General features: G+C 36.8%; 1 protein-coding gene across 11 annotated transcripts in view; it reads right to left on the bottom strand.

The window, feature by feature from the left end:
- EFR3A (EFR3 homolog A) overlaps positions 1–22,688 on the bottom strand; it is a 76,783-nt gene that overhangs the window by 10,143 nt on the left and 43,952 nt on the right. For all 11 annotated transcript variants that reach the window (XM_058831873.1, XM_058831871.1, XM_058831865.1 and 8 more), the window contains 11 exons: positions 20,401–20,479; positions 19,242–19,377; positions 17,939–18,103; positions 15,639–15,750; positions 13,779–13,830; positions 10,829–11,001; positions 10,301–10,376; positions 7,587–7,748; positions 6,247–6,378; positions 5,693–5,760; positions 4,396–4,523 (listed from right to left, as the gene is read on the bottom strand). In XM_058831873.1, the coding sequence (XP_058687856.1) occupies positions 4,396–4,523; positions 5,693–5,760; positions 6,247–6,378; positions 7,587–7,748; positions 10,301–10,376; positions 10,829–11,001; positions 13,779–13,830; positions 15,639–15,750; positions 17,939–18,103; positions 19,242–19,377; positions 20,401–20,479 (1,283 nt within the window). The remainder of the gene's footprint in view (positions 1–4,395; positions 4,524–5,692; positions 5,761–6,246; positions 6,379–7,586; positions 7,749–10,300; positions 10,377–10,828; positions 11,002–13,778; positions 13,831–15,638; positions 15,751–17,938; positions 18,104–19,241; positions 19,378–20,400; positions 20,480–22,688) is intronic.

Here is a 22,688-nt window from a genome sequence, read left to right as displayed (position 1 = left end):
TACATTTAGCATTACTCCTCTAAATTACTAAATATGAAGAAAAATAACCTTTTTACAGCCCCTCCCTCCTCTCATTACAGATCTTTTCAACTTTCCCTTGAAAATCTATACTTTTTAAAATTGAGATCTTATTCAAATGCATAATAAATAACATAGCATATGATGATACATAGCTGTAAAATCCTTTTTTTTTTCTTTTGTTGTGAAACTGAAAATGTTTTAATTTTAAGATACTCTGAAACAAAAAAGGACTTCTTGGAAGATGATTCACTGACAGAAGAAACAAAGATTTCTGAATGGAAATGAACAACAATCCTTCCTTATTCTTGTTGCTACAAGTACCGTATTCAGCAAGTCTAAAAATCAACCTGATGAAAAAAATTCTCTCCATTCTCACTTCCTACAAATATTTTAGCAGGTCCAGCTGGCCTCAAAAGTTGTCGGAATCAGACCAACTGTGCTGATACTAAAAGAAGTACAACACTTTAATTAATACATAAGGAGATTATGAGCAAATGATCCATCTTTGATGGAATCTCCTTCTGTGACTGCAGTCCTAGGACAATGCACCACTAGTGTTTCCTCGTTTTTGACATTTACTGTATTAACAAAAGATTTTAATGAACAGTAAAAATACATTTTAAGACTTGTCACAAGGATCTGCTTACAAACAGAGTGGTCTGACTTTTGTGTATCTCATTTACATTTTGTGTATCTCATTATTACATTTACAAAACCATGAATTGCAATGTCATGTTTTAGATTTTAGCCAAGATCAAGCCATTAGGACCTTGCTATTATTTTTTTAAGACTTGCACTGCACAGTTAGAAGCAGCTACAGGCACCTGATACTAAAAAAAGGAGGGCTGTAAAACTCCTCCATGACAAGGTAATTTATGCTGGTTCTTCTGCAACTTTTGTTTAAACCACTTCTAGCCAAGCAAAGTGCTTCTGCAGTGCAAATATTGAGCATGAACAAACAGAATTCATTCCAGCAGAGCTGAACATGCTCAGATTTTAAAAACCAAGAAATAACTTTCAGAAGTCACACAAATGAAATGTCATTTTAAGATCAAGAGGCAGTGAAAGAACAAGATTAGTGAAAATCGCTTGAATTCTACTAATATTTGCCAGGTTCTCAGAGACCCTTAGCATTTGAAATGGCATTCTGAATGATTTACTGTTTTAATCCCTGATGGCTCACTGGTACACAACCCAATACATTCCAAATCTGAGGAATGCACCTCAGCCCCCAAGAGAAAAATCCGATAAAACCACATCTCTGCTGCCATCTTGCTGCTCTCTCTGTAACTGACACACAAACACCAGAAGATACATTTTAGGGACTACTTTGGATAGAATTCATTTTTGTAATGGATGCCTCACTAAACTTGCATATGCAATATGCCCATTTATCTCTAATTTCAGCATATTAAGTGGGAAAAAATATGGTGCAAAATACCGTTTTTTCCTCTTGCAAGATACAGTGTTCATCCACACACATGAAGGAGTGCAGAGGCTCGAGGACAGTGATGGAGCCCCAACAGCCACTGCCCCAGCCCCAGCCAAGGCTGTCCCAGAAGCCCTGGCCCCACTGCCCAGGGGCAATGGCAGCAGCTCTGTGTGTCACCTCACTGACTGAGGCAGGATCCATCGCTCTTGACAAGGGACAATGGCTTTAAACTAAAAGAGGACAGATTTAGATTAGATAATAGGAAGAAATTCTTTCCCATGAGGGTGGTGAGGCAGTGGCACAGGTTGCCCAAAGGAGCTGTGGCTGCCCCATTCCTGGCAGTGCTCAAGGCCAGGTTGGATGAGGCTTTGAACAATCTAGGATAGTGGAAGGTGCTCCTGCCCACGGCAGGGGGCTTGGAACAAGATGATCCTTAAGATGCCTCCTTTCCTGGGTGAGGGACTCTGTTCTCTGTGCAGTCACTATCCTGAATGGTCAGTGACTAAGATGAATCATCATTCTTTGAACAACTGAGAGCTTCTTCCAACTTTCTACAGTTTTTTGTAATGTCACTCAAAGAGGTAATTAGTACCATCACAAAAATGACACCTATGGCTCTACTACCTGCTCAGGAAAACAAAACAGCAAACTACCATTTGGCAGAGTACCAAACCATGAGTAAACACAACAGCAAACCCCACAGCAGCTAACATTGCTACATTGCTACAGGCATGTCAAGGAGAGAAACAAAAAAAGCGTCAGGAAACACCAAGCCCACTAAGTACAACACAATTTCTGGCCTAAAGGTCTTTAGGCCTTCTAAAAGCATTTCTTGACTGCATATCCAATAGGGACACATGACAGGCAGGAGAGCAGGCTGACCTACAGATCAGTTTTACCTTTTGACTTGTGTTTGCATTTATGAGGTTTTTTGCCTGATGGAAATAGAGTTGAATTTTAAAAAAAAAAAAAATAAAATATATATAAATATATATATATATATGACAAAAAATGCTTGAATGTATTTTAAATTATTAGATTTCTCCTTCCCTCAAGTAAGAAAAAGAAACAGGTATAAAAATTTGCAAATATGAATGTCTTTCTAGTTGTTAAGAAGTATCAAGACATGAAACAAAGACAAGATGACAAAATTATGCCTCTAAGTTATTGTTAAGCATCGTATCACTGATATTTGGAAACAGCAGAAATAATTAGGATGAAATATTTAGCGGCTTTTTGGGTTCAACCCTAGGTTTCACAGGAACACAAAAAATGAATCTTTTTTTTACAATTTATGATCCCTTTTGAAACACTACATTCTAGCATTACAATATTAATAGCAGAAATGTAGCATTTCATTGCAGTAAAAAAAAATAAAAGCTTAGGAATTCCAAAATATTCACTTGGTCCTGATTTAGCTAAATGAAAGGCTTGGGAAGCTCAATATTCCACAGGATCAGAGATTAATGAACTTAACTAGCTATGGCAACAGTCAAGGAACAAGTTTTGGTTGCTGCTCTTTATAAAAAATTACAAAAGCCCTGAACCCATCTGATTCACATGTGCTAAGACTTAGTATTAAATATGGCAATTTCTCATCACCTGCAGAGGCAGTTAATCACACACTTTCAGCTAAACTCAACTGATGTTGATGTCAGAACTTACGTCTCTTCCTGTGTGGGAATGCATTTTTAGCAAAGTATACAAGAAAACCTTAGAGAGGTCATTTGGGTATAAATATATCTGAGTTTCTAGAAGAGGTTTAACATAAATTTCAAACCAGGCTATCTTCCTCACTCCATTCTCATTCACTCAAAGCCTGTAACACTTCCTCACTTGCTGCCCACCTCTTCTGCCAATACTAAAATATAACGTTAACTGGTTTTTTAGATGCCAGAAGAAATAAGTATAGGAACATTATCCTTTTTAGAAGATGACAACCAGTAACAGAAAACACACTGTGGCTGTGCTGGAACATATCACTAATGTGCCTGCTTGGATCTGGGACAAAACCACACCTGCTGTCTGGAGAACTTGACTCCTCACACAATAACTATCCAAAAGAGAAATTCAAGAGCAGTGAATGTCTCTGAATCAGACTGCAAGAGCCAACACATCTGGAATTCACTGTCTATATGTACTTTGGTTCTTTCTATGTGTGAGCTAGAGAATACAGAAATCACATTTTACTGCTAGGTACATTAAAAAAGCCATGCTTTGGGTTGGGGTATCCCTTAGTCTATTACAAGAGCAACCAGTTATATACAGCTACAAAACACACATGGATATTTAATCAATTTTTTTTCAGTAAGTTGCTAAACTGGCTGTGGAAAATACATTAAAAGCCAAAAGCACACAAATGTCACATACTAGCTAGTCCTTCTCACATTATTCACTTGGCCTGTACAGAACAAACTCCCACAAACCTTCCACAGGCAACACTTTAATTCCACTGTTACCTGGCACTAAGCTTGCACAGGGTATGTGATGGAGGAAAACATCTCATTCTTGCTTAAATTAACATCAGCTCATTGAGAATTCAACTAAGGCAAATAAATCAGAACAAGACCATATGGCAAAAGGATGGAGTATCTTTCATCCAATGTTTAGAGGAAAAGGACAAAAAAAGCTGACTTATATAGTCCTTCCTCATTTTCTAGATCAAGTTAGCACAGGTATTCTTTTGAAGCAAAGACCTCATTAAATAGAGTCAAAGTGGGTTCTAGGACTTTCTGCCTCACTTCAATTCTTTAAGCTTAAAAAAAAAAACCCTAAAAGGAGAAATAGTTGAAACGTCTTAGCAATAATACAGTGGCTAACGAAGAGAAGACAAAATGATCTGATCAGGTTTTGTTGCCAAGCAGTCACATTACATTTCATTGGCACACAATACATTAGGACAACATTCTTAATGACTGGTATTAAATGGTGTCACCACTTACCTGTTACCTGGGGCACGTATGGAACTGACAATCTTTCCACATTGTATCCACTGCCTCCTAATGATTCTGCAATCTTGTTCGTCAGGAAATATAAATCTTTTTCCTCCTTCTCTAAGGATTTTGGAAGACTGTCAAAACATGTATTTGAAGTTATTGTCTACCAATAGATACTTGTTGGTTAAGTAAAATATTTTTCTAATGTCTTTGAGCAACCAAGAAGGGTCAATGCTAATGATTTGATGGAAATAAAGCTTGGTCAGATTTTTAGGAATGAATATACACCTAAAATTAATCCATTGAAAACCTCTGCAGTATTTTAAATTACTTTAACACTTCTTGTTTATCTGAAAAATGTTCTTCACCTACTCTGCTACATCTTGAGAGAATATGATCTCTTTTAAATAAAAAAAAAGACAAACCTACACAGCAATAGTAATACTAATAGTAATTAATTAATTGTAATATTTGTCATTTGCCAGAAGTGTGTCCTTGTGTCAAAAACCACTGAGGGTATCCTGGGCTGCATCAGGAGAAGTACATCAGGAGGCTGAGGGAGGAGATCCTTTTTTCAGCTCTGGTAAGGCCACAGCTGGAGTGCTGAGTCAGGAACTGGGTTAGCCATGGAGGGAGCCCACCACAGCGTCACTAAGGTGGATTGCTGGGCTGGAACATCTCTCCAATGGAGACTGAGAGAGCTGGGCCAGTTCAGCATGGAGAGGAGAAGGTGGATTTCATCAGTGTGTACAGCTCCCTTAAGGGAGGGAGGGTGGAAAGGCCTCAGGCACCTCTGAGTGCTGCTCTGTGACAGAACCAAAGGCAGTGGGCACAAACTGACACAAAGGGTTCAGTTTGAACATCAGAAAACACTTTTTTGTGCAAATGTGACCAAGCCCTGGCACAAGTTACCCAGAGAGGTTGTGAAGTCTCCATCCTTGGAGATATTCCAAAGCATCTGGATGTGGTCCTGCACAGTCTGCTCTAGGTGACCCTACTTAAGCAGGGGACTTGGACCAGACGACCTTGAGATCCCTTCCAGCCTCACCCATTCTGTGTTTATTTTGCTATGTTAGCACATTGAGCATCCTATTGTGCATAAAAGTCTCTGACTACAATAAAAAACCCACTTTTTTCCGCTGTAAGTATACATGCTTTTAATGCTTAAATTTCTTCTGCCTGTCCAGAACACCATAAAACTTCTGTTTTTTTTCACATATGGAACATTTTTCAATGATGTATGATTTTTAATAGCAAAATAGGGACTTTGCTGTCTACTAATTCCCATTTTGTATCTACTTACTTGCATTTGTCTTTGAAAACTGTTTCTGGTAGAAAATAAGCTGCTTCCACACTTCTGGTTTCAATGACCTGAAAAAAAAATCCAAGTCAAATAGTACACATGGAGTAGTTCCATAGTTGTTTTCTTCAATACCTAACTGTCACTAACAACCACCTCAACACAAATTAGACATTTGTGATTTCTTTTAACCAGGGAAAGAGACTGTGGCTCTTGTCCTTTTGACTAAAAATCTGGTTCTCATGGTCTTGTGCATGTCAATACAGTTTTACCAAAGACGGTGGGGTTGTAAAGTGTTATACCAGATGGAGATTTGGCTGTTTATATGTGGTACCATAAGCAAAATAAAATGCTATACCTTGAGAGAAACTTATTTTGTTTATAATTTTAAGAGTCAGCAAGTAATGCCATGAGAGACTGAAGATCACAACAATGTCAGTGGACACAAATACGGGAGATCAACACCACAAATGAGTACCTGACACAAGTTATTTATTGATTTTACAGTAGAGTGTGTACTGTTCTGAAGTGACCTGAATTATTTAACCATGTGTTACCTTGCTGACATGCTGACAAAAGGCAGGAACTGCAATCATCTGACTCAGGAAGTTTAGATATGCTGCAACCAGTGCCATGACACCACAACGATTAAACATTGGCAGATTATCCTCATTGATGATGGCAATGTCCTGAAATATAAGGGGTAGCATTATGTTTTCCAAAGTTAACAGACTGTCCTGAATATATGGAAGTCAAAATTATCAGTGGTAACACTACCTGACATATGTTTATCTGATGTTACTTAACATTTGGTATCTCTCATATTAAAATTCTAGTATTTTAGCTCCCTCCCGAAGTAGGAATATATTGATCTGAAATTAAGAGAGCTTAAAAGATTCAACCATTATGAGGAGAAATAAATTTACTCAACTCAAAATTCTGTTTCTCAGACAGGAAGTACAGGTTAATGACTGGTAGTCTTTTATCCTGACCACCTCTTGATCATAACATTTTCTCAGGAAAATTAGAAAGAGCAGTTTGATAATAAAGATCACCAGTGTGAACCACAGATACAGAACAATAGAGGGAATTATTTAGTGCATATTAGCACCTCTGTGTTTATTCAGATTGCATTATTTTTGCTCTAGTAAAACTCCTAATGTCATTTCAATAAAGTAAGGATTTGGTTCTATGACATATTTTAAAATTAAGGATGCACACTGCATTTCAGATGTTTTATAACACAGCTGCACATTTGGGAGTAAGGTTAATGACTTAACTGGGAATACAGGCCCCGATTTCATCAAATTTCCAGGGCACATGTTAGCACTACTTTATTACTGATTTCAATACAGATAAACTTAGTAAGTCATCCAGTTTCCCTGAGGACTGTATGCAAGTATGAGTTAATACTTGAACCTATTAAGGAAGTGCTAAGGAATAAAGCCTAAGACACTGACAGAATTTTACTCTAAGGTAAGATTAAATAGCCTGGTTTAGTAACTGTTCCCAACCAATGAATTATACAGAAGTTTTCACCCTGGGTGCAGACAGTCCATAGATTTTATACAGAACACAAGATCATAGTTTGAGAGAACACCTTGTCAATCTGCTAATGAGTATCAGAGATTCTAAGAAATGTTTAAACAAATTTCCACATCTGCTGTTTTTCCTGAACAGCACATGCTGTGGAAATTTGTTACAAAACTGATTAGATGAAATTCCCCCATTATTAAGTGGTGCATACAAAGTGCACTTCCTTAATGATCAATCAAGTTCAGATTGAATGATGAAATTACCAACTTGAAGATCAATATACAAAATTTCTTCAAGTTCTTTGCATCTCCAATTAAATGATAATAAATTAGCAGTCAATGAACCCAACATAGACTCATACCTGCAAGGCAATAGCTAATCGAATGAGGTCAATAACCACTTCTTCATTGGCCAGTTCAATTGTGGTAAGAGCTAGAGATGTAAACAGGAGTTCAAAGTTTTTTTGGACATTGTCTTCCTCTTTGCAGCCTAAGTAGATGTGTCTGTACAACTGCTGACCATGCTACGAAAGACATAAAGGGGAAAGTGGGTATTAAATAATAGAATAATTTAGATGAGAAAGGATATTTGAAGGTCTTCTAGTTCAACTCTCTACTCCAAACAGGACCAACTTTGATGTTAGATTAATTAAGATAATTTAAAAAATAAAAAATGATAAAATACATCTGTACACATACATACACAAACAAGTACATGATTAATCATGTAGACTTCAAGTTTCTAACAAAAGCTTCTTTATAAACATTGTATTGTTCTATTTTATGCACAAATGTACAGATAGAGAAGATGATACAGAGAATTGCATGATTACTGCACAGTATCAGATGTTAGAATTAATTTCCTGTTGAAATATTAGAAAAAATATTTGCCCATTTATGAAACGGAGAAACCAAAAAGTAATCTTGAAATATTCTCAAGAACATTTGAGTAACTGATGAGCTCCAAGTGTTACCCTTATGAAGACATCAAATTTGTTCATTAAGCAACTCCCCTCAAACAACAAACCAAGAAAAAATTCTTCTAGAAGATGTTTCAGACGGCAAGCAGGGCTCATTTACCAATGTGTGTAGGGAGGCTGCAGCTCTAGTGAAGAACACAGGTTATTTAATGAAAGATTCCACTTCAAAAGTGACTTTCTCCTCCTCATAACATTGTGCCTAACCAAATCTCTGTAAAGAAACTATTACCTCAACTCCAAAGAAAAATGCAAACACATGAAACACAGGATAAACAGCAGGTGGTGTATGGAACGCAGAGCTCAGTACCACCCCTGCATTCTTAATGTGTGACACAATTAATTTTCAAGATGTATTATACCTCTAGATGTATTAATTCAGCTCTAAAAGGAGGAAGAAAAGTGATATTCAACCTCTCTTTTCCAAACAGGACATATTTACTTAAGAAATAATGATGACATTGTTTGTCCTTTCATTACTTCTAAAATCAAAGAGTTGTTCAAATACACATTGTATTTAGAAGAGAGGGAAACAGAGCTATTAACAAAGCATAGAAGCTACTACAAAATAAAGGTTAGCTGTTTAAAGGCCCAGTATATTCAGAAAATAAAAATAATGGAAGGTTCTATCCCAGCAACAAAGAATTGCTCTCAAATAGGAAAATAAATGATTATGTGGATTTTCTCAATATGTACCTTTCTAGAACACTGGAAAATGCAAGCAGTTCAATGCTTCCCTTCAAATAAAGGATAGCTATAGACTGAGCAGTGGTCTGAGATAAGGGGTTTTGTGCCTATGTTTGGTTCCATTCCACTTGGGTATGATACACAATTGTCTCAGCATCCCCATGTAACATTGAACAAGCCTAAATGGTTGTCCAAGTAATAATGAACTTATGGAGACGCCACATCCCTCTCCTTGGATCATGCAGAGCATCTGGCAAGAGCAGGCTGCTAACGTGCACACCTACACCAGGTGAGTAACATTACACTTAAGATATGCACCTGAAACAGTATCACACACATAATCATTGGCTGACTTCATTTCCCAGGGTTAATATATTTTTTAGAAGCATGTATGGTCTTTTCTTGACCTCTGAAGAATCTCTCTATCTTCTGTCCTTTTTTTCAGATCAATATTAACAATTCAAATTTTGTTTGACAGCTACAGCTTTCATCTAGAAAAATACATCTTACCCAAATTGCTTTAAATCTTAGATATTAAATTAATAAATTAATTTTTAATTCACTTTTTAGAAGACATTATTACTAATAATTGCCAATGTTGGACTGTTTTTGATATTTGGATTGTTCCAGTTGTACATGTACTAACGTAGCAAGAATATTTATCTTGCAATGTTACACAAATGCTGTACAACTCTAGTTTGCATATTATTACATATGCAATATTTTGGCCTACTTCAGTATTTTCTGGTTTTTGCTTACATACCTACACAGATAAACCACAGTCAGGAATGACAGAACACAATAACAGCTTTATGCATTTTCCCCCATAAAACCCAAGGTGTCTACTGTAAGCAATTCCACTCCATGTAAGTAATCATCTTAAAAAAATGTTTTTCTTTAGAACCAAATATACTGAGAAGTCATCTGGTACAAAGTCCTATGAAAACAATCTTTTAAGAAGATAGATGTTTTGCACAAAGTTAACTTTCTGTGACATCTTTACCTAAAACACAAGATGTTAGTCCCTATACCACAGCTATAAAAATATTTCTAAATACAAAATTATCTAAAAATACAGCGAAATAAAAGCCAGAAAAGTGAAAAACTACTACTGAACAAAAACTAAATACTGCACAGGGATCTAACAACAGGGAGATCTTTTTGGAATCATGGTTTTGACATATGCTGTTCTAATTTCATGCATATAAAGGTTTTAACTGAAGATATAAATTAAAATTTTATTGCATGGAATCATCTTTCAAGTATCTAGAAGACTTCAACACTGAAATCACTGTAACTTGATTAAGATAATTTGAAACTGAGCTTTGCAAAACTACAGCTGTAGAAGAAAACCAAAACCACTGGTTGAGTTACTTATTTCTAAATAGAAAAGTGATGTTTCATTCTGTTACCTTCTTCATGAAGCTCACATCTTGCCTTGAAATCTTCTCTCGTTTTATCTTTAGATCAGAAACATCTGGTATTATTCTACAAATAAAAGAAATGTGTTATTTCAGAAAAAAAAAAAAAAAAAGTTGGAAAAGAAGAGAATGTGGAATATAGGAACTATTCAAACAGATCTTGACCCAATTCCCATTTAAGTTTTATCTATGCTTAAAAAGGATATTCAAATTTCAGTTGAAGAGAGCACCAAAAAGAGAATTGTGACAATCACATAATTTCATCTCCATAAAATAAAAATAAAATTCTGTCTTCTACACAGCTAAACTGTGATATTTGTAGTGGTTAGTTAAGGTACTGTGCTCTGAGGCTTACCTGTAAAACCCTTTCCATAAATAAATGACACTGAGCACTGTGCATTTACCAAAACAGTACCTTAATAATTGATATTAGCAAAAACATTTAAAAATCAACAGTACCTGCCTGTCATTCAGGTAATGAACTGGAATTTCAAGTAGGTAATAAATAAAAAGCACTACCTTATCCCCCTGAGCTTGGCTCTGTTGTCGTGCCGATCAATGAGGTTGTGCAGGACTTCCAGGACCAGCTGCCTGAGCTCAGAGTCTTCCATGAGTGAAGGAGACAGCAATGGGTCCAGAAAGGGGGGAGGAAGTGCGTTACTTATTGTTGTGGCTTTGTATCCTGAAGTCACCTGTTCATTGTTGGAAATAAAATTAATGTGTCATTACTGCATTACAGGAATTAACTGCAGCTGTCACTCTCTTTTTAGTGGGTTTGCTTTGGCATCCACAAGGTAGATTCAAATTGAAGTGTTGTATTAATTTCGAAAATTCCTGACCTCAGTATGAATTTGGAAGGACTTTAGCACACATTTTTCAAATTAAGTCCCTCATGTTAGAAGTCATTTTCAGGATCCTCTCTTTACAAACACACCCCAAATAAAAAAATAAAGATATGATTTACTATTTTTTTTTTTTTTTCAATATGCCTATGAAAAGTTTCAGGGCATAAAATGAGGATGATAGTAATTCCAGTCGATAATTACAATAGAGATTTTTCCATTCCAGGTTATGAACTGTTCACATATGGAAGAGTAAGCTCACATGAAATAAAAAAATGAGAAATCAGGGCCTACATGTACACCTTAAAGATTTATGGATATTGCAAAACATGAAGTAAGCAAATATCACTTTCTTAGAAATCTGGTACCATAGTGTTATTTTAAAAATTAATACTACCTCTGACTTGTCTCATTCAATTACTTTTAATTAAAGAAAACCCTGCAGGTACACAAAGAAAAGTAAACTTCTTCCTAACTACTAATTCAAATTTTAATTAGCTGAACATTTATAGTAGTCAGAAATATTTAAAATTTACCATCCCTTAAAATGGAGGTTACTAGAACATTACAATCTCAAAATATATTACTGGCTACATATAAATAGTTGAGGATGAGGGGAGCAAAATAATTCCAAATTTAATTATAATAAATGAAATAATATTTTCATCTAAGACTTACATCTTCTTTATATATATTCCATACCCTTGCAGCTTTTACATGTGAACTGTGTTGTACTGGTTTTGGCTGGCATTGGTCATTTCCTTGATAGTGCTGCTGTGTTCTGGATTTGTGACCAAACCAGTGCTGGTAACACAGAGATGATCTGGCTACTGCTGAGCAGGGCTTACACACCTCCAGAGGGATATTCCATATTAAAATGTGCCATGTTCAGGAGGCAGCTTGTGAGGGCTGCCACTGCTCAGAGCCTGGCTGGCCATCAGTTGGCTTGTGGTGAGCAATTAGGATTGTTTTAGGTGGGGGTTTTGTTTCATGTTATTATTAATTCTTTTTCTTGTTTCTTGGTTTTGTTTTTCTTGGTTTCCTTTTTTTATTTACTGAACTGTCTTTCTCAACCCACTTTTCTCACTGTTACTGCTCTGGTTCTCTCCCCATCCCCCTGGGGCAGAATGAGTGAGTGACTGGGTGGTCCCTGGTGCCTCTGGGTTAAACCATAACACTGAGCGAGCACGGTGCCTAACTGAGGGGTTCACAGGGACGTGACTGACAGGAGCACCACGGGACAGGAAGTATCTGATCAATCACTCTGAAAATGGAAAATGATTGATATTACAAAAGCAACAAGGCTGCAAATATAAGTGCAAACTTTTGAAGTGCCAGATTTCAACTGCCTATACAGCATTAAATTGCCTGCCTGTGCAGATGTGTATGCACGACAACAGACTAATTATGTTATGAAATATTATTCCTTTGTAAAGAATACATGACATACAATGCTGGATTTTTTCCACAATATTTATCAATGACTAATTCATTAAGCATCAGAACAATGATTTTGACATTTTTGTGCCATGATGGGAGTTTTCTTCCTTATTTTAAAAGAGATGAAAACCAAAATTCAGTGTCCAAAATGTTAAATCCCTTCCACATGTACACTCTGACTCCCTTAAAGCGTACTTACAAGCTATGTAGCACCCAAAATCATTAGAACAATTCTTACCTGTTTTAATGGAATTTTAATACTGGTGAGATGAATATTGTCAGAACAGTTTAGACATACCTGAGTCTACATTCAATGAAGACAATGTGCAAAATGACTACCCGAGGTCCTTCCTAACAAGTTTTCTATCCTTAAATTGCAACTCTGAATTCCCAGATCTTTTGCACATTAGAGTCTAACATTTCAGATTTGCACAAGCCAAGAATGGTTTAACCGATTTGCCTAACACACAAGTTTCATGTCAAAGCAGGGACAGAAACTCATTTTCCAGGAGGATATTCTTTTGCTTTAGTTTGCAAAATCATTCCCCTATTTGAGTCACTAAACAGTTTTCGGCTTCTGCAACAAAACAAGCCAGGATTCTACTGGCAAGAGCCTCATTTACTACCCACTTTCTGATTTTTACCATCTGGGTCTATTTCCAGAAATACTGTTTGAAGATTTATAGTTGAAAAATGTATTTGTGATAAAAAGTTCAATTACACCTTACAAGAAACTTAGGAAACATTAGGAAGGAACCACAGTGTCTGAGGTATCCATTTCTATTGTTTTAAAAATATTGGCCATTCTACTAATTACCACTTTTCCATACTCAGAGTATGAAAAGTGAAATTTTCCATACTCAGAGATGAAAGTGATTTCACTGTGATGTTGCCAGCATTGCTGGCAGAACTCAACCTATTCTAGGATGTTCTTTTGGATCTGCAGGTCCAATTATAACTGACATTCACTCAAGTGCTCTAAGAGGTGGAGGCGTATTTCTTGTGCTGCTTGTAATGTAAGTTGGAAAAACGCTTTCACAATATTACACAATAGAATTACAGGTCTATGCAATAAGAATATATGTTTTCATAATCCAGTGCTGTTATACTGTACTTTTATATGTAAATAGATACATAAAGTGAAACACTGTGTTTATAACATAGTATACTGATCACAGAAGGCTTACCATAAGTAAAGACCTCAATAACATGATTTGAATCCTCCTGGTTCCCAAATCTCTACAATTGGGAAAAAAAAAAAATCACAAATTAGGTTTTCTTGCATGTCTTTAAAATACTATTCTACTCTAGACATTATTCTCATTTTTGACAAGTGAATCTTGAAAGGGATGCTGGGTCATATATAATGGAAAATATCTCCAACTGAGCTGCAATAACTAAATGTTTTTGAAAAACACATTTACAGGAAGGCTTAAAAATTGGAGCACATGCAGTTGAAGAAAAAATTAAATTGCATATGTGAAGCAGATATAAATCTTTATGTTTTACTCAGAAATCTCTACAAGTTTGATGTTATTTTCACTGCACCAGCACTGAAAATTTCTTCCAGATTAAAATGCAATTGAGTCTTTTAGGAAACATGGACACTTCTTTAAGTCAGACCCCAAAACTCTGAGACTGGAGAAAACTTATTGGCAAAATCAGTAAAAAAAACTAAAAGACTCCTCAGCTTTCATATCACAGGTAGGTACACGAAACACTACTTAACCTGTTCATCTGTTTTCATTTCCCTCCTGCAGGTACTAAAAGTAGTCAAACAGCTAAAGGTATACAGACCCTATTCTTGCAAGATCTTAGGAGATAAAAGTGCACTTGGAATAAATTGCTCCATTCAAAGAGATGCCTTCAGGAAAGTAAAAAGAGTACAAGTCATTTTGGCCATTAGTGTAAAGGAAGATAGACCCTCTTCACAAAAGTTGGCTTCTGTGTAACATTGGAAGCTTCTACCTTAATAAACTACAATCCTGGCTGTTTGTATCATTCAAATGTCTTGGGCAGCTGAAACTAAAATTCTAAGTAATGCAAGACTATCAGCAAGCAGAAAGCCTTTGCTCAAAGTGACATATGCACTTCATACTAACACACTGTTCAGGCACATGTTTACATAGAATCTCAAAAATGGAAAACTAAACTGTTAAAAAACAGACAACCACCACCCCCAACTGCTAATCCAAGCAGAGAATTTCATATGGACTCATTCTTGAAATACCTCCATAGTGACTGACAACTGCCTGGCACAGATTTGTGTCTTCCATGGAATAGCATCCCATGCTGCAGGGATACTGTAAGAAAAGCTATCAAGAAGCTGGAGAATGACAATGACTTCCTACTTAATCTAGCAGGGGATCACTTAATCTAGCAGGGGATTATGTGGTGCAAAGTGTCCGTGCACATCTGGAAAGAACAGCTTGTGACTTCCTGATACTGAGGAAATGCAGTCTTCTAAATAAAATTATTCCTGTTACAAGGAAAAGCATTCAGTGTAGGGCAACTTTTAAATGGTGGGTTTATTACATCAGCCCATTTATAGCTTTCTTCCTATTTCTAAATACATATGGAAAATCCAAAATTCACTGGAATTTATGCAATTATTTCTTAATCTGAAGTCAACTTGTATAGAATTAAAAAAAACCCAAAACTTAAAAATAGTTTGTATATTATGCAGCTATTTGAAAAAAATGTATTTATAATTGAATTACATTCTCAACACTCATATATAAAAAGCTATGAAATTAACAACCATAAAGTACATGATTTCACAAAAAATTGTACAGATGCAGAGAGAAACAGTGTTTTAGTGAAAAATAAACTGCCTTCCAATCAGGTAATTCCTATCAGTAACATGTCTGTAGGGTGATTACATATTGCTGATACTGAGCTTGACTTGGTTGCGCATAGTATTTAATACAGCCCATAAGGAGAGAGAATTTGCATTTCACTTTTCTTAATGTTTTTCACTTCTTGATTATCAGGATTCTAAAATTTAAATTTTTAATTTGAAATTTTAAAATGTAGGATATACAAACCCAAGGTTACTGGGATCCAGCGATGAACTTGTCCCCAAAACAGGTACTTTGCTCATAATGAACATCATGATCTCTGATCTCTGGTAATCTGGGAGATTGCTTCCAAAAAATCCTAAATAGAACCAGAAGAGAATCACAGAAGAAAAAGAGATACAGGGCCATTCTCTTTATAAGAAAAGCCTTTAAATACAAGGACTATATTAACAGTAGTCAAAACAGATGAAGAATAAACATATGATTTATTTTAGGGCATAATCTCATACTTATTTTTGTTGAATGATTTTATCAAGTCTTTTTCATGATACTTTCATACTAAAGTGACTATTAAACACTCACTTTAATACTCATAGTTTTGAATACTAAAACCTTCTAATTTTATCCTCCCCTAAATATACAATTTAAAAATTAAATATCTGGAGTCTACTAACTTGTATAGTTATTTCTGTCTGTTAAGTCTCCAATAAATATTACAAGTGAGGGGGCTGAAATCCCAGAGACATACAAGTATTTTATGACTGTTGCTGTTTTTGGGGAGTGATGAGGTGAGCAGCTTCCATGCCAGCACTATGGGAAGAGGAGCACTCCAGCACAGGGTACAGGGAGGGTTCCTGAACCAGGGGAATCTGATGGCAGCAAGAAAGAGCCACAATGGCTGAGGGAGCCTGGGAGGGCAGGAGAAATGTTAGGCACACACACATCTTCCCTACCTTAGAAGTATCTCTTAGGGAGTGCTAGCATCAGCTGGCAGGAAGGGCACTGCAGCTCTGCCAGCTCAGCCAGGGAGAAATGGTTTCCACTTGCAGAAGTCCCTGTCCTCTCTCTGTCCTCTCTGCAGCCACCACTACTGAAGCAGCTGCCCAGACACAGCTCCAATGGGAACAGCTGCCATCCCAGTGCCTGGGCCCTGCTTTTATGGCAGTGGGCACAGCACAGTGCACCCAGGGAACTGAGATAATACTGTCATTCCCAACATTCCCCATGGAAAGAGATCAGGGGGGTCGGGTTAATGCCAAGTCTAGTGTGACTCAAGTGCTTCCTGGCAGCCAAAAGAGCCAAGTGTGCCCTGTGGTGTACCAAGCACAGTATCACCAGCTGGCTGAGGACATGACTGTCCCATCTGCACTGCACTGCTGCAGCCCTTCCTCAAGCCCATGCTTTGGGTGCCTCCATCTAAGAACATCAAACACCTTCAACGGGAGCAGTGAAACAGGAGGTGCTGATCTCTCTTTGGTGGCCAGGGACAAGACATGAGCAAATGGGATGGAATTGCATCAGGGGAAGTTCAGATGGGACATTAGGAAAAGGTTCTTCACTGAAAGGAAGGCTGACAACTAGACCAGGCTCCCCAGGGAAATGGTCACAGCACCAAGCCTGAAAGAGCTCAAGCAGTATCTGGACAATGCTCCCAGGCACATGGTTTAGTTGAAGCAGTCCTGGGAGGAGCAGAGAATTGGACTTAATGATCCTTATGTATCCCTTCCAACTTCATATATTCTATTTTATTACTGTGCAATAGTATAACATTAACTTCAGTAGAAAGAAGCTTCACTTTAAAAGGTTGGTTTGTGGGGTTTCTGGGATTTTTTTTTGGTGGGGGTTTAGCATTTTAACTTGGGAGTTTTACTGAAATGGTGAGAAATACTCTACTACATACTTGTTACTGCTTTAGAAAGCTTCAAAGCAAGTGAAGGTACAGATCAGTGAACAACATTTAAGTTATGTCCCCCTTGTTCTTTAAGAAAAGGAATATATATCATAAATACACCCCAATATACAACATCGCTATCATAAAGGGAAAATCTGAGAAAGGGGAAGAAAATAATTTCCAGTGCTATGCATTAAAGTACTTCATCTAAGTCATGGTAGCACAACTGGCCATTAGGTGTCATTGTTGCTACTATGTTTAACATTCATATCTATCAATTTTAAAGTAGTACCTACTAAAATATGTATTGCTGTATACAACTGTTCGCAGTGATTTTCATAAAAGGACTAACAGAAGTTCTACTGAAGGTAGAGATTTCTACATTTCAAGGGCCACATAATAATATAACTAAAATTAATTTTAAGTTCATCTTGCCTATGTGCCAAGATTTCTTGGCTATATGCCAACATTTAAAAGAAAAACTTTTCAGAAATCAAACACATAAAACAAGCCTGAGAATGAGAGACAAACACAATCAGAGAAACCACACCCAGTAACATTCCTTCATGATTCAAGCTGGCCCAATACTATCTCAATGGGGAAGGGGGAAAAGGGGAGGAATTTTAAGTGAGCCTGTGTCATCTGTATTACTCACCAATTGTTTGAATAATTGCATTCTGGACAATCCTCTCATCACTCTCCTTGGAGCTTGTGCTTAAAGTTACACTTTCTGCTGAACTGCGCCTGTCACCCAGCTCAAAGTCAACGCTGATGCGCAGGTGCTTCAACAAGGTATTAAAAACCTCCAGAACTGTTGGGCCTGGAAAAAAGAAGTCACAGTGACTGCACCTGTCAAGGGGAAGATGTCTGAAGAAAATTAAAATTGGGCTTTTCAATCCATTTTCACAAGTAATGAGAGTAGGATGATGAAGAGAACCAAGTGAAATAAAGTGCTTGAAGCATCACGACTACAGATAAACTTCTGAGGTCTGCCTACACCTTGATATTTTAGAAATTAACCTGGAATCAGGAAATACAATCAGGTATGTATGCATAATCCATTATGATCCACTACTGGGTCTGGCCAGGATGGAGGTAACTTGATTTTCCTTGTGCATGCAGCTTTTGCTCCACCCATCAAACTGTCTTTATCTTAATTCATGAAACTTCTCACATTCTTTCTACATTGTCCCTGTCCTGTGGGAAAGGTGAGTGCAAATGGGCACCATGTAAGTTTCAGATACAAAATAAGAGTGGTTGCTGAAATTAAGCATCAATAATTGATTAAATTGCAGGTACTTGCCCCTGAACTTCTGTACATTGGATCAAATAATGAGCTCTTTTGACCATATGGTAAAAGATTTCACAAGTTTGTGCATGCAAGCAGGGCTCATATAAAGAAGAAGGACAGGTTCAGGCTCAAGCTAATGAAGCAAAATAATAATATTTCAGAAGGACGCCAAAGAACATCAGAAACAGAGCACTAGAGCATATATCTCCTCATAACTACTCTTATTTCAAGGAACTATCCTAATTTTAAATGATATATTTCACCTAATTTCAGCTGCTTTAGAGTCAATAAGGTAAAATTTCTCAAATATCATTCAACTCCTGCAATACTCAGGTCACAGCTGTATCACAAAGCAACAGTGCTCTTGACATTTTGCAGTGATGCACAGTTCTCAGCTTTCATGATTTCTTTCCAAACAGAAATACCTGCCTTTCACAATTTTTTCACTCATTTTTCAATGTAAAGGATTATATAAGAGTCAAACAACCAAGCACATATGCTTGAAGTAATTGTAAACCAATTAAGATTTCACGCATTTTATCAGCACAAAGGAAAAAAAAACAAAAAACATAAAACCTTCTCAAAATGTTTCCTATCAATCTGAAACCAAAGTGAAAATGAGCAAATTTATCCTTTGCCTTGATGCCTTTAATTTAATACAACTTACCTATTGATCCTTTAGCTGCTATTGCAACTGCTTCTAGAAGAACCTGAATAATGCCAGCACGAACTCGTGGTGAATCCTTTTTGCGGACATCAAGATGTCCAAGGATTTCTTGTATTACATGATGGGAATATTGTGCCTATTAAAAAAACAGACATGTTTTTTTAACATCAGACAGAAAATCATCTGTGACTTTAACAAGAATAAGCTCATACACCACCCAGCTATGGTCATGACCATATTCCCATTCTGCAACATTTGAATTCAGAAATTTATCAAAATTACAGTGAATTCATGACTAAATATGGATTCAAGAAACTGCCATGAGAAATGAAGCTATACAGATTCATTCAGCCAGTCCACTGTACAAAAGCTCAGAGTCTTAAAATATCCAGGAACATCTACAAGCACTTGGAATAGAAGCATGAAGTGGTCTTTCACTCAGCTATCTGCAGTTCAAAGAATTCAGTATCATTGATGTAAATTCTGAGAAAACTCAGCTTTCTCCCACAAACCTGGAATTTTACACTTTTATCTTCTGGGCATCTGTGTTTGATGCAATCAAAGAATATTACCTTCATGTTTACAACAGACAATCACAGAGTCATAGAATGGCTTGAGTTGGGAGAGACCGTAAAGATCATCTTGATCTAAGCCCCCTGACCTGGGTAGGGATACCTTCGTCTAGACCAGGATGCTCAAAGCCCCATCCAACCTGTCTGTGAACACTTCCAGGGATGGAGCAGCCACAACCTGTTGCAGTGCCTCACTACTCTCCTGGTAAAGAATTTCTTCCTAATATCCAATCTCTCTACCTTCCCTCCTTCAGCTTAAGGCCACAATACAGGCTGTCCACTATTAAAAATCCTCAGCACAACAGCTGCATGTGAAGTTGGTTTCTTGGGTAGAAAAAGCAGCACAGTTGAGAACAGCACAGAGAAATAACCAACTAGAGATTTCTTTGTCAAGCACAATGTCACAGCAGCATGGTTATCCTGCTCCTTTTTCTGGAGAAGGACCACCCCACTACCCTCCCTCACATCTTTTGGATTCTTTGACTTCATCTACTGTCTACCACTAGTGTGGTGAGATGACCATTGAAACCTCTCTCATGTGCTTGGAACATGTATGCAAGGAAAAAAAATCCAGGAGGAAATACTACCTGTATCGAATACATGATGATTTTAAAGCAGGAAACAGCAAATTCATTAGGATCCCACAGCCTATGATGGTCTAAATGCCTGTAAGCAAAAATTAAGACATAATGAAATAATTACATTCTACAGGTATAATAAATGGTATCTTAAGAATTTTTTTCAAAATTCACCTCAAAGGGATTATTTACTTACATAAATCTTCTATACAATGACTTATGAACTAGGTGAGAAATTTAGAACTTCAGAAAAGCACTTGTTTTCTAGGTTTAGGATGGGATCACGAAACATTTGGTTGAACAGAAATTCCTGTTCCAGAAATTTAAGGAACCTAGTTACACCAAACATATCTAGTTAAGAATATACTGTTTCCACACAGAGTGCTGTGACATTAGATGCTTATTTACATGAAAGGGATCTGCTGAAGGTTGTAACACCTTGAAAATTCCTACTCTACTGAAGATAAGCTGTTTTGAATTACAAGCTGAAAAACAATTAGGGCTGAATGCTCCATACATAAAAGAAAGTCTAAGAAATATTTTTGTCTTCAAGGTGGCTTCATAAATAAAATATATGGAAAACAAAAAATGAGTTGTTCTTCGTGTGTATATGCCTTTATGCTCTGGAGAATTTTAACATTACTGCAAGAAATATCAAAACAAAATTCAAATATTAAATGCATCAGTTTCTTTTTAAATGGAATAGGAACCACAAATGATAAAAATAATTATCAGAGTTTCAAGCAAATATAAAAAATTCTGCTTAAGCAGAAATGTTGAAAGCCATGACTGGGGCACACAGATTTTTGCAAAAAAGAGATCTGCATCCCTGGAAAAGCATAAAAAAATAACTGTGTTTTTCAGTCTAGCAAGATGAATAAAAGGTAATTTTGGATGCATTTTAATTGGTATGATTTAGTTTTTAAAAAAATCAAAACAAATCCACAAACAAATTCACCAGTGAACAGCAAACATGTCAAATCAACAAAAATCTCTACAACGGAAACTGAATTTGTGTTCCTAAGCAGCTATCTCAGCTACAGAATCATTACTGCTCTCCCTTTCCTCCAAGAACTTAGGAAACATATAAAGTTGCTTGAAACAGCAACCTCAAAAGCCCTAGAAGTGAAAGAAGTCAGCACTGTGAATACAGGAGGATTGGCTGGATGGTGAGACTTGCTCTGGCTAGAATCTGGAGATCTCAATTCCCTCACTAGGCAGCTGCTCCCAGCCCAGTCACCTGTGTACACAGGTCTCCTTCAAGGCTGATTAAACCAAATGACACAAAGCAACTCCTGTGCCCTAAATTATCTTGCACTCCATTGCAGAGATTAAAAAAAAGTTCTGCTATTTTGACACATCACATACCTTTAACAGAAATCCCTAGAGGAAAGAATGTCAGGAATTTTAAAGGTATTTGCTGGCCAAGATAACAGCAGATTTGCATTATAAATATCCAACTCCAGTACCTGTTGGGGATAGCTGCCTTTCTTGTGCACAGGTATATTTAATCCTGCTTTGGGATAGAAAACCAAACAAAATTACTTCTTTAAATCCTTCAAGGCTTAGTGGTCCTTGTGTCTTCATGTCTCTTTCTTCTCTTAGTATCATTCCAGTACAGTCCATCATATCTTGTACATGATAGCTTATTTTAGCTAATGTATTTTATTTGTCAAATCAAATGGAAAATCATACTCTCCACTATATTCTGATTGGAACTGATCCTTTAATCTTTCAGGGCAGCATGTGCTCTCCTTTATCCTTGATAGTTCCTACTCATCTGCCCCAAAGATCCATTCAGGCAGATTATGTTCAACTGCATCCCATATCAAGTTCCCAACAACAACAACAAATTCCTCTCTAAACAAGACATACAGTTTTATTTTGCCAGGAAGGCCAAGTATTAGCTGCTTCATGTAGGTGAACTGCTGGGAAGAAGCCAGGGGGAAGATGACGATCACAGACTTGGTTAAAGCTGTGTCTAACAGCTCAATGGGCAGCATGCTTTGTATACTGGAATTTTCCTCCTAAGGATAGCAGGATTAGATTCCTGTAGGTGAAGTATTTTACTGATCATAAGAAGTGTATTCAACGTAGTCTTGTTTTTGCAAAAGACAGTAAAGGGTATTTTTAGTATGGTGCATTTACTTCAGTTATGATTGTCACACCTTAACTCCTATTTTTTTTTTTTTTCAAATTACATTTCTTTCAAAAAAGAATATCTACTATAGATTGCAAAACATTCTATTGCTGGATTAACAAATGACAAACTCTGCCTTCCATTGATATCTGCTGCA

The sequence above is a fragment of the Poecile atricapillus genome, chromosome 2 (assembly GCF_030490865.1).
Source record: "Poecile atricapillus isolate bPoeAtr1 chromosome 2, bPoeAtr1.hap1, whole genome shotgun sequence".
Taxonomy (NCBI): domain Eukaryota; kingdom Metazoa; phylum Chordata; class Aves; order Passeriformes; family Paridae; genus Poecile; species Poecile atricapillus.
The sequence above is the reverse complement of the archived record's forward strand: the minus strand, read 5'-3'. Positions and strand labels throughout refer to the sequence as shown.